The sequence below is a fragment of the Mauremys reevesii genome, linkage group 27 (assembly GCF_016161935.1).
Source record: "Mauremys reevesii isolate NIE-2019 linkage group 27, ASM1616193v1, whole genome shotgun sequence".
Taxonomy (NCBI): Eukaryota; Metazoa; Chordata; order Testudines; family Geoemydidae; genus Mauremys; species Mauremys reevesii.
In genome coordinates this window covers 5,572,793-5,585,000 of record NC_052649.1, presented here as the reverse complement: position 1 = coordinate 5,585,000, position 12,208 = coordinate 5,572,793, and the positions used below count along the sequence as shown (strand labels likewise).

The following is a 12,208-nucleotide window of genomic DNA, read 5'->3' as shown; positions in this document are numbered from 1 at the left end:
ATTAAACTTTGCACAGAATGTTATCTCCAGCACAGTTTTAAAAATGCTTCCCAACCGCCTATTCTTGCTGCTATAATAGAATTTTCCCCCCCAAAAAAAATAGATTAAAAAAGATTAGGCATAAAGGGGAAAATAATTGGAGAGATGATTTTTCTGTGTGATTTACACAAGAAAGGAATTATATATAGAGAAAATATTCTTCAAGGGGAGAAGGCAATGTGGCCAATCTTTCCTTTGCAAAAATATGTATTTATTAAAAATAATTAAATACGTGCTTTATGCCTTAGCATGCCCTTTTAGATTTACATATATTTTGTTTTGATTTTGCAGTACACTTTTAATTGCAAGCAATAGTTTATAGTATAATCTTGCACTAGGAACAAAAATGTAACTGTCCAACATTCTTTTAATCATAAATTAATAAGCAAAACAAAATACTAGAATCAAGTCAATGATTTAAAGGAAATAAGAGACGTTTATGAGATTTTTTCCTTCTGATCTTTGTGGACCAGATTGAAGAAACACAAACTAGGATTTCTCCAGATGAAGTTTGTTAGAGAGAGAAAGGTCTGTTTTTATCATTTAATAACCTGCAAACTTTTTTTTTATAAAATGAATGTTTCTGTCTAAAAGGTGCAGAGGCATGAATTTAAAAAAAAAAACCAGGAAGATAAACAATTAAATCACAGTGTAATATGGAAAACCTCAAAGGCAGATAGAAAAATGATGCAAATTCTCTTCTGGCTTGAAGATTGATGCATGAAATCGTCTTGGGAATCTACAAACTCATTTTTCTTGTCTCTCTATTTTAGAGGTTTGCTATTCTTTGAAAAAATACTGTTCTCTCCATTGGCATCAAGAATAATGTTCAAAGGCATTGGGGAAAAAACAGGAGTTAAAAATGCAGGGAAAATTGAAAGTTCCCCCTTCGAAATTCTCATTGCTTGTTCCAAACTAGTAGAAATTAACAAACATTTCCATCATGTTTCTAAAAAACAAACGAAGGTTTTCCTTCAGGAAGAAGGATCTTTGTTGACACCATTAGGTTTGATCTGGTTAGGAAAACAAACAAACTTTTTTTAAGTGCTAGTGTTTATTACTGTATAATTCCCTTCAGCTGTTCTCTAGGAAATGGGGTTTCTTTTAAAAAATATGGCGAATGGCTATTTATTAAAAAATGAGATAAAGCAGAAGGTATTAAAGGGCAGACTGGGTTGTTTTAATTTACTTCCACGGATGATGCATTTTTTAATTCACAGAGCTTCCCTCTCCCTCAAATCACTAAAACATGCCGATGAACTATGAAGACAAATAAAACTCAAAAGATACATTCCTGGTAAGAATATAATTGCATATTCTAAACCATGAACTGTATTGATTAACTCCTTCGCTAATAGGTTTGAACATATCAAATCTAAACAAGAACAGGACCTGGTTAGCAAAACACAGCTATGGTTCTATTATTTGTTGCTGTTTATATCTAAGGTCTTGGTTTTTACTCCAAGCAAGGTTTTTAATGTGTTTGGAATGGCACCATTTGGTCTGAGGCAATCTGTTTCTCTGGCTAGGCCTTTTCCCTCCTTTCAATCCAGCAGTTTTGATTCTATTACCCAATCTTTATATTGTCTTGAAACACTGTTCTCCGAGCAAAGAGTAGGGGATAGATAATAACAAATAATGTGACCTCCACAAAGTTGTGAAGCAATTCTGAGCATGTGAAGAGAGCGATTTTACAAATAATTATCCTTTTCTGGGATATACACAAACAACAAAAACCCAAGCAGATTTTGCAGCTTTATGATTCGCCAAGAAGAAGAAGAAGAAGAAGAAGAAGAAGAGAAGGTGGTGGAGGAGAGGGAGTGTTGTCTACACATTAATACCTAAGACAAAAATGTTGTGGTAGCTCCCCCTCACCCCGCGAAGATCCAGGATATGAGAGAGATGAGGTGGCTGAGGTGATATCTTTTACTGGACCAGCTTCTGTTGGTGAGAGAGACACCTTTTCCAGCTAGCTCCACAGAGCTCCAGTAAAAGATATTACCTCGCCCACCTCCTCTCTCCAAGAAAAAAAAAAGTTCTTCCAGTAATGGTCATGAGTTTCACAGCACAAATGAAATTACACAAGCACCCTGACACACAAACACACACAACGAACTAGGAGCTGAAAGAGTCGCTAAACTAGTCAACTTCTGTTGCTTCCACGTGCAGATTACTGCTATGGAAATAATCAGAAATACTTTCTAAGAATTAATTTTAGAAGCTTGGTTCGATTAATGGGATTTATTGCAATCTTATTAAATGCTGACAATGCTCTTAAAGGTTCAAAACAAGGAAGATGAGCATTTTGCAGCTTGTCCTGATTAAATTGTTAAACGGACTAACTACAAACTGTCCGCCGGGAAGAAACTTTCTGAGTAAAATAGGCAGAGCCTGGGAATAATTATATTTTTGATGTAACATAAAAGGGTATCTTTACTGCTGAATAAGACTTGACAGCATTTTAACAGAGTGTATGTGCAGCTGGTAGCATAAAGGTGAAAGCCCGCGAAAGGGGAGGTATTTAAAAAGTTACATGCAGTTCAAGTGTGTGTGACACTTTTATTTAAGGAAACCTTTCAAACCCACCCGATAGCATTCTGAAAAGTTCTATAGCTTCACCCGAGCAACCCCCAGAACTGGCATGGATTTGAGGGTTTGAACGGTTTCTCTTCACTCACAATTTCTTCAATTTGTAAAATGTAACAGGAACTTTTTAAAAAATAGCCAGTGTATGAGGTGATTTGTAGAAACATTTTCATCCAAGACAGCTTAAGTACCTGTCAGTAATAATTGCCCCAGATCCGACTATTAAATGTCTTAAATCGTGCCTTATATTCTCAGACAGTGTTTAGCTTTTAGGGTGACCTGCATAAATGCTGTAGATTAATTCACACATCTTAAAAAAAATCTTAAATAAAAAATCACAGTTGCAATATTTTCCTGGACCTCCATATTTAAACAGAGGGTTATTTTCCTGTCTCCTGGGATCTTCCCCTGCCGTAGGCCTGGGTTCTATACGAAACTACTGGGTGCTGAGTACTTTTTGAGAATACACCCAGTCATGTAAGTACCTACATGGGAACTGTTGTATGAAAACCTAGCCTCCGAAATCTCTGCTGGAAAGGAATAAGGTCACGTTTTCCCTGTTTTATGAGGCTCTTCGTGGACTGGTCTTGGCACTACACAATTTAGCTGCTTCACAAGATTATTTTCAGATGAAAAAAGGAAGACACATCTCCACATTTAGGGGGAAATCCTGGCCCCAATGAAATCAATGGGAATTTGGCCATTGAATTCAATGGAGACAGGATTTCATCCTTAGCTTTTAACCACAGTTTAGATTTGGTTTTTTCCCCCTTGTGTCCCTGAACTTTTTATTAAGCATTGGCTCTCTTTGTAAATTATTCACCGTATGTGATACATGCACACACACTCTCTTCCAGCTGTGTTCTTGCTTGCACCTGTTTTTTTGGTTTTTGTTTTAACACATCTCCTCGGTTGGTTGGTTGGTTTAACTCCGAAGGGTGTTGAACTTGAGAGATCTGCAACTGAGTTTTCAGCTGTCCGAGCACAACAAAACAAACAAACAAAAAAAGAAACAACTTGTTTTTATTTTATCGCCCACATCCAGTTTAAATAACCAAAAAGGTGGGGGGGAGTTCCAGTGTAAACAACACCAAGAGAAATTCCAGTTTTGATCTGTGGGTGTCTTAAAAACGATCATAACAGACACGTCTTGCTTTTCTATCACTTTGATCCAAGCCAGGTCTATTGTGTCCGGTCAGATTGAGAATTAAGCAAGAAAAGATGTTTAAGCCTGCCCCAAAGTAGATTTCCTCCTCTTCTGGGATGATCGAGAAGCAAATCCCAGTGCAACTTTTTAACACTGGTACCACTTACAGCTCTGTTTGCAAGGCTGATACCATTTCTGGGGAGCAACATTTACCGTCGATGCGAAGCTTGCTGAGTTCGCTGCTTAAATTCCTTCGGTCCCCCACCCACTTACAGCCACAACCCTGAACCGTGTATTCCTTTGCACGCCTATGATTTGGTGCTAGGAGCGCCATAATCTTCTTTTGCGCTACTAAAGCGATCCTGTTTTAGTCTGAAAATGTACACAGGGATGTAGCCCTGGCTGACAGCATTAACATATCTGAGGAGAGATTACAGAGCGGAGTCCAGATTCCGGCTGGATGGACTCCAGCTATAATTGGAATCCTTCGGAGATTTTTTTTTTTGGAGGAGTTGTTCTGTCTATAAACCCATTTTAATAGCTGCCCTGAAGTTCACTTCATTAATTGGTGGCTGGGACTGAATGGGAGGGGGAAGGGAAGTAGAGACGTGTGTGTGTTTGTGTTTCTGTATGTGTGTGTTTGTAACTGTGTGCATGTGTGTGTTAGAAATATGCACGTCTCTGTGTGTGTTATAATGCAACGCTTACAGAGCACCTCTGCATGCATACTTTTTTTTTTGCACTTCCGTGGCACCAACATTTGTGCATGATTTAAACCTCAACCTTCCTTCTGCTTATCAGCTCTCTCCTCTTTAGCACCAGCTTAATGGCACATGTATAAAATTTATCAGCACAAACTGGATGCTAAAAAGGGCACCAGACTGAAGCAAAGTCTCTCCTTTATTTTGTCAATCAACTGCAGCTGCACATTTCCTTCTTCCCCAACCCCTCTCTCTCTCAACAGGGACAGAGAGGTGGTGGTGGCGTTGCCTCTATCGCATCCAGCAGTCTCTAGTGTCCCTTGCAAATGTGAATCTCCCCAAAACCTGGTCACTTTTATTGCTTCCTGCGGAAACAGGCAGACCTACCAGGTCTCAGGGAGAAATCTCCCAGCTCTGCTTTATGAATCAACATCACCCTGGCCCATTGTCCTTTCCATTCAGGTGCAAGGGAGTGGGTGAGAGGAGGCAGAGATTGGAAAATTCACCCCCCCCCCCGCACACACACACACTTTCCTCCCTTGCCCGGAATTTAGAACAAGGGAGGAAGGTGCTGGGGAGTTCTCTGCCCATCTTGCAAAGCACACTCCCTTGCAATGATTTCATCTTCTTGGCTGCCCAAATAACTGTTGCACGAGGAGAGAGAGCCAGCGAGCAACCCATTTGGGGTGGGCGCCCGTTTCGAATCAAGAAGGGCTCGGGTGACCCTAACCCTAAACATCAGTAACATATGAAAGCCCTGATCCACCTAATAATGGCCAAACCCTGTAATTCAGCGCTCCACATGACCCAGCGGGGCGGGGTGGGCTCAGGATTGTGCGTATAATAATCGATCCCTGGCGATGCAACCAGTTAGCCTTCAAATATAAACGTCCACTAGTTTAGAGGAGGTTAAAATGTTTGTGTGTGTACACATCAAACCACAATGTAGTGTGCAAAACACCACGGTGTTTTGATGTGTACACACACATGCATTTATACATTCGGGGTGTGCACACACACACACATATAGAATATGGGAGTACACAGATTGTCTGTGCACATACAATATACATAGACACCACGGTGTGCTGGTGTGTACATACACCTATGCTACATTTTATCAGCCCCTACAACATTGTGTATGCTTTCAGCTTGTCAGTCTATATTACCAAGGCTCAATTACTATACATAGAAACACACATTATAGATCAATAGATATAAAACTTTATCTACAACTAAAATATGGTATAATGAGGCTCAAAACCTGCCTCCTTATATCGCCCTAGATCTATTGTTATATGTGATCTCTCTCTGTTTTATGGCCTCTGGCCTATCACGCCTGCCCCTCAGAGCTCTTTTCTGATTTTCGATCGAAGATCTCAGCCCCCCTTTGCCGCCAGGGGAAGTTTGTGGTGTGTTGGAAGTTCCCGTTTCATAGCTGGACCCCTCCCTCGCAGGCCATGAAACTGTGAATTAGCCAGTTGGACAGGGCATATACCAGCTCCCCATCCACACACCCCTCTCACCTCCTGCCCGTCTGGGACAGAGCCCTGCTTAACATGTGGGTAGAACGGCTCTAGATTTCCGTGGAAACAAAAACACCAGAGATCTCCCTACTTATTTGCGAAGGGAAACTCCCGTCTGACTGACCTGTTTCATGCAAACGGCTTCTTTTGTGATCATCCCCGATTTTCCCCACTTCTCCCCTTCCCCGCACACACAACAAATTGCAGCAACAAGCTGCAGTATGCACTAGCTGGTCCCTTTCGGTCCTTTACGATCTTAACTATCCCCCCTCCCAGCCAAACAAAGAAGAATTTTGTGTTTGTGTTGGATGGCGGAGCTACACTCACAGGAAACTCGCTGCATGTACAAACCGGGGCTGAAATGTGGTGTTTTAACACAAGGGGACGCGAAGAATGGGACGTTTTCTTTTCTTAGCAGGGCCATTAGTTTGGTTATGTGTGTACGTTATTAAAAGCAAACCTCCCCATATCGATTTGTGCTTAAAAATAGGAGGGCTTCGGTTAGGATGCGGGGTTTTGTACCGTTTTAAGTAACGGGTCAGCAAATTACATGTAAATCAGGCGAGATCAGTCCCAAATTCAAAACTACGTTGGGTTTATTTTCATTTTCCCCCCAACACAGATACTCAGGAATGCGGCCCCTCCTCCGAGGGGGTTGCTTTTAAATGAGGATAATTTGTGGTCGATCAGACATAGAGCTTCACAGCTTAATACAGAAAGAATAATAATTTATTGTATTATTCCATGACTCATACTGAACATGGAACAAAAAGCCGGGAAAGAATAAACACAACCTTTCATTGAAAGGAGGCTAAAGCTGGGACTTCCCTTCTCCTAAAAGTTTCCGAGGTAACTAAGCCCCCAAAATAAGTGGCCTCTGACAAAGAGTTTAAACTCCCTTACCAACCTCGATGGCGTCAGTCAAATAGCGCGAGCAGGTTTCAGGTTTAGAAAGAAATGGGTTCTGATGGGACGATTTCTCCTTTTGGATAAGCATGAATGGCTCAGGGTTACTAGGAGCCAGGCCATCACATGCCAAAGAAATCCTGGGATTTTAAGTTTGCCGTGAAGTGAAGCCACGTTCCAGAATCATTAATTCTTTAAACATAAGTAAATAAATCAAACCGAACCCAGAAGTTTGGAAGAAAAAGACGAGAAAAGAAGATGGGTGAGTGAAAAAGAAAAAGGAACGCATCTTCGCTTGTTATTAATTATAATTATTATTATTATCAAGGCTATCATCATTCAGAACAATAAATATAGTAATTGGCAATTAACAAGCATTCTACTTCAGTTTAAACGATGAATGGTTACAGAGTCAATCCTGAACTCAAAGCAGTAACTTTTCGTATTTTTAAAAATAGGGTTGGCTGAAAACCTAGGAAAATTGCACTTTAAAGAAAAAGGTAAAATCTCGTAAAATAATTCTGCATAAAGAGGCTAAAATAAATACAATATAAAACTACACATAGATGCACCTATAGCTGCTAAAAAGGTGATTTCTTAACAAGGAAGACAGCATTAAAATTACCTTGGAAAAGCAGCATGCGTGTTCTAAAATAGTGCATCTATGAATGTGTGTGTGTTTTTGATGTTAGCATGCATATTTATATAAAGAAGCACATCTATTTTTCCGGGCTGTGTGCATATACAAATACATTATGCATATATACCATCTGCATCAAATGTACCTATAGGCACAGAGTCAAATCTGCCTCTCCCCATCTAATCCCGCAACACGCTTATGTACCGCTTGATATTTGTCTGCCTGGCAGCAGCGTGGCTGTTAAATGAAAGGGTTTTTTTTTATGAGTGTTTTACATGGGGGTGTGTGTGAAATGTTGGGGTTTTATGACATCACATGGCTAAAGTACCCAATCAGCTTCCAGGTTTGAGAAATTATTTGGTGGGGTGTTTCCTCTCATATACTGTACTCCGGGAGCTTGTCTTTAAGAAGGAAGCCCAGCAAAAGGTGGGAGCTACACGGATTTGTGTGGTCCGCCCCCCCCCCCCCCCAAGATCCTATTTTTCTTCCACCACCTCCACCTCTCTAGCTTTATTTTTCTTAGCGGCTAACTGGCATCGCCCAGCGAAAGGGGGACCTGCTGGCTGGCTGCTTTTCGGAGAGGTGGGGGGAGTCTTGAAGGCGGCAGGTGGGGGGAGTCTTGAAGGCGGCAAGATGTTTGGCTTCATTATTTTTCTTTCTCCCTCTCTGCCTTTTTCGGCTGGGGAGGGGGAAGGGGAGCAATCTAGCCCCAGCGCAGGAGGAGGAACTGGGTATTTGGAAGATGTCACGAACCACTGACTGCAGCGTTTGAAAGGGAAATCCACGGCGGCGCTGCTTCCCCCCAACACACACACCCCTCTTCTCCCCTTTTTTCTGTGGGCTGGAGTTTGTGATCGAGGAGCGGGAACGCAGATGCCCTTCTCCCCAGTGACCCCTGGGGACGAGCCCAAGTGAATGCTCCTTGCACCATGTTCCTGAGCTGCGAAGGGACCTTCGGAACGGTGCCAGCCCCCGTGGGTTACAACGGGGGATTCCAGACCGGCTACCAAGAAATCGAAGGGATCAACCTGGGCTACTTACAGATCAATGGTACCCAGATGTTTGCTTTGGCGCAGGTCCTCAGCGACCTGTTTAAGGACATCCCCAGGACCACCATCAGCAAGAAGATGGAGACCCTCAAGATCAAGAGCCGCCGCTGCGATCTCCGGGAGCTCCGCACCCTCAAAGCCATCCACTCCGTGCCCACCCGCGCGGTGAAATGCTCGCTCATTTCCAAGGCGGACCTGGAGGCGCTCTGCACCTCCTGCAAGAGCCTCAGCCCCAGGAGGAGGAAGAGGAAGAGGAGAGAGCAGCTGCTGCGGCCGGGCCCCCCGGATCTGTTCGACTGCCCCCGGCAGCCGCTGCGCTCCTCCTGCTGCACCCAGGAGCCGGGGAGCTGCGGCGACCTGGCCCCCGCGCCCCATCACCCCCCGGCCGGGCTCTTCCAAAACTATGACAAAGCCACCCGGGGCCGGAAGGGCTACGGCCTGGGGGGCCGCGGGGGGCTCTTCGCCGGCGTGTTGAGCGCCTACCCCCGGGACCTCCAGCTGCTCCACTCGGCAGCCCGCGGGGCGCACGGAGCCCGGCAGGCGCCTCCCCAGCTGGAGCCCGGCCGGCCCAAGCGCTGCTCCAAAGGGCTCTTCCCCGAGGAGAAGGGCCAGGGGGCGGCCAGGAAAGGCCGCCTCTTCCCGGGCTGCAAGAGGCAGGGCACCTCGGCCGGCTACTCCAGCGACTCGGATTCCAGCCTGGACTTCGGAGGCTCCAGCCCGGCCACCTCCAGCGACTCGTCGGAGGAGGAGGAAGAGGAGGGGGACACGTCGTGCAGCAGCGAGGAAGGCAGCTCCTCGGAGTCGGAGAGCAGCTCCCTGTGCAGCGGGGACTCGGTGCAGAGCACCCGCTACAGGCAGGCGGCTCTGCCCAGGTTCCAGCAGCTGCCCCACCCCCCCAGAGAGCCCAGCGGCGACGAGAGGCTCCCGGAGCCCCACAAAGCAGCCCTGCGCCCCGATCCCAACCTCCTGCTCCTCTCCCAGCAGCTCTGGGCCAGGACTCTGCGAGCGTCAACTTTGGAAAGTTTGAGGCCGCTGCCAGCCCTGGGAGCCGGGGCCCAGCAGCAGGAGCCGGAGCTAGCGTGCGCAAAGCAGGAGCCCCCCTCCTCCCAGCCCTCCCCGGGCTGCAGCTACCCTGGGGGGGACCCACAACAAAAGGCGGGAGGCTGTGGGGAGTCCGAGCCCTGCGCCAAAGGGGAGGATTTGCACAAAGATGCCTCGAACAATGCAGCCTCGTTAGGCCCCAGTGACCAAGCAGAGAGGCAGCTCGCTGCTTTAGCCGGGCGATCTGCTTCCCAAGAGCCAGCCTTGGGCTCAGCTCCTCCGCCCTCAGCTCAGGAATTCGCAGGGAGCCTCAGCCCGGCTCCCCAGAGGGTCTTAGGGGAGCCCAGGAGGGAGCATTTCGACAGGCTCATCAGGCAATCCAAGCTGTGGTGTTATGCAAAAGGGTTTAACGCGGATGGGAAAAGTTTGCGGCCCGGAGGGAGGACGGAGCCGTGCAAAGCGGCCGAGCTCCAAGGTTCCGGCTCCAAAAGCGCACCCAGCCCAAGCCCCTTGTCAAACAAAGCTTTGAAAGGCAATGGCTCGGAAAGGAATTCCAAGCGCAGACGCCTTGCCAGAGGCGCTGAGGCAGAACGGCAACAAAACTCTGCTAAGGGGAGGCCACAAAAGACTCCGAGGAGGAATGCCCCAAAGGGAAAGGCCCATTGCAAACGCCTGGCCAGCGCCGGGCCAGCGCCAGGCAGGAATTCCTTCAGCCTCATGGGCAACTTCCCCTGCACCCCTTCGCTGGTAGTGGGGGAGGATGGGGATCTGCGTCCCGCTGCCTCCCTGTGCGTAAAGAACTCCTGCGCGCTCTCCAAAACGCACCCGCTGTGGAGCTGGCAGGTGGGCGGCAGCGCTCTCCCCGTGCCCCCCAGCCTCAAATTCCGGGGCTATGGCCTGGAGGGTTTCTAAAGGAGGCCGAATGAATGTTGGCCAGCCGGGTTTACATGCAACAGTTGAGGGAGGGGGCGAGGGAGATGGGAACCGGCTTATTCCCAAAGGCCCTAGGGATCTGAAGTGCCCAAATTTTCAGGAAGGGCTGAGCACCCCAGCTTCTCACCCACCCCGAGCGCCCTTTAAGGTGTCCGACTCCCCCAATCAAACGGACCCCCCAAATCACGTTAGGAAACTTTGGCCACATATATCTACTGCTGGAAATTTGGAGAGGGGGAGGAAAGGGATTTCAACTCTGGTTGCAGCACGATTTCTTTTTTTGGGGGGGGGGTCCAGGTTTCGGGGGCTCTGTGCGAAAGTAAAACACCCGCCTGCCCCCAAACCAGGCCAGCGGGAGGAATACCTCACCCCCTTTACATTCGGTGGTTTATTCCAGCCAGGGTGATATGGACTTGAACACTTGAATATTGAAGTGTTCAAGTGGTCCTGCCCTCCCTCCCCTCTCCAAGTTAAACGAGAACTGTCCCTCCCTTCCCATTCACCCCAAGTTAATTGTATATTGTCCCTTCCCACTTCCTCTGCGTTTGTGGGAGAATTTAATGCTGTCAGCCCAACACACATTAAACTGATCTCATCAAAGCTTTCTCTTTAAAAAAAAGCTGAAGCAAGAAAAGAATGGATCTAATTTCTCCTTTCCTTGATACATGCATTGGGTTAAAATAATAACGAGCACATGCCGAGAGACAGAATGATCTCGCCTATGGAAGAAATACCCCCTCTTTTGCATTAATCAATCTCATACGAAAAATTGCAAGCAGCAAAAGTAGTAAATAATCTACTTTATCTACCAAAGAGAAAAAAAATCCCCCCCACACACTAAAAGAATAGGGAGTTCTGTCTGCAAAAAAAGCACAGGCGGGTTTCAGAGGAAGTTATTGGAAACTGCTGCATGTACATGAAAAGGAAAAAGGAGTTGGTTGCTGGATACCCTAAGTCGGATAGCCTAAAGGTAGCAGGCCTGGAAAAGCTTTATTGGCACAAGAAATAGGAGCCAGGAGCATTAGGGATAAAGTGCAGATGGACAATTTGATCTCTATTAACTTCCAAAGTGGAATGCGGAGAAGAATGTTGAGAGAAACTTTCTCTTCTCTGTAAAGGAAATCATCTCTCAGTCTAATTCTTCTTACAAACCAGTGTCTTTGGAACGGGCCCTTTCGACTCTTTCTCATTTGATTTCACCCCTCTCGGACATCAGAGTTCAACTGGCTCTGAAGTCTGTTCTGTTTTGGAAATGTTAGACAAATGAAAGCGAGCGTTAGGTTTTTTGTTTTTCTCCCACTCCTTTGCAGCGTAAAATATTTTCAACAAAACGCGGATCTGACCCAGTCTGAGACCATGGATTTCCTCAATTTCAACACATTGGTGTGAATGTTTTAATTCCCCCCCTCTATAGTGTTATAATTGACTCCAGCAGACATCCTATACACGGGGTTTTACTACCAATAGAAAGAAAGAAAGAAAGAAAGAAAGAAAGAAAGAAAGAAAGAAAGAAAGAAAGAAAGAAAGAAAGAAAGAAAGAAAGAAAGAAAAAGAAAAGTTGTGGATCATTATAGAATTATAATCAAAGCAAATAGTCAAACCTGGCCACCGGTGATTTAGATTTTTAATGTCATTCCATC

The 12,208-nt window shown here is 45.8% G+C and overlaps 1 protein-coding gene across 1 annotated transcript; it reads left to right on the top strand.

The window, feature by feature from the left end:
• The first annotated feature begins 8,156 nt into the window (after nucleotides 1–8,156).
• Nucleotides 8,157–11,995, top strand: LOC120392220 (elongin BC and polycomb repressive complex 2 associated protein). The gene has a single exon (XM_039516871.1). It carries the CDS (start codon nucleotides 8,475–8,477, stop codon nucleotides 10,545–10,547), a length of 2,073 nt encoding a protein of 690 aa, XP_039372805.1. The 5' UTR covers nucleotides 8,157–8,474; the 3' UTR covers nucleotides 10,548–11,995.
• The last annotated feature ends 213 nt before the right edge of the window (nucleotides 11,996–12,208 follow it).

Excerpts from the sequence above, each read along its gene's own strand:
- LOC120392220 (XM_039516871.1), top strand. The coding sequence starts at position 8,475 with ATGTTCCTGAGCTGCGAAGGGACCTTCGGAACGGTGCCAGCCCCCGTG.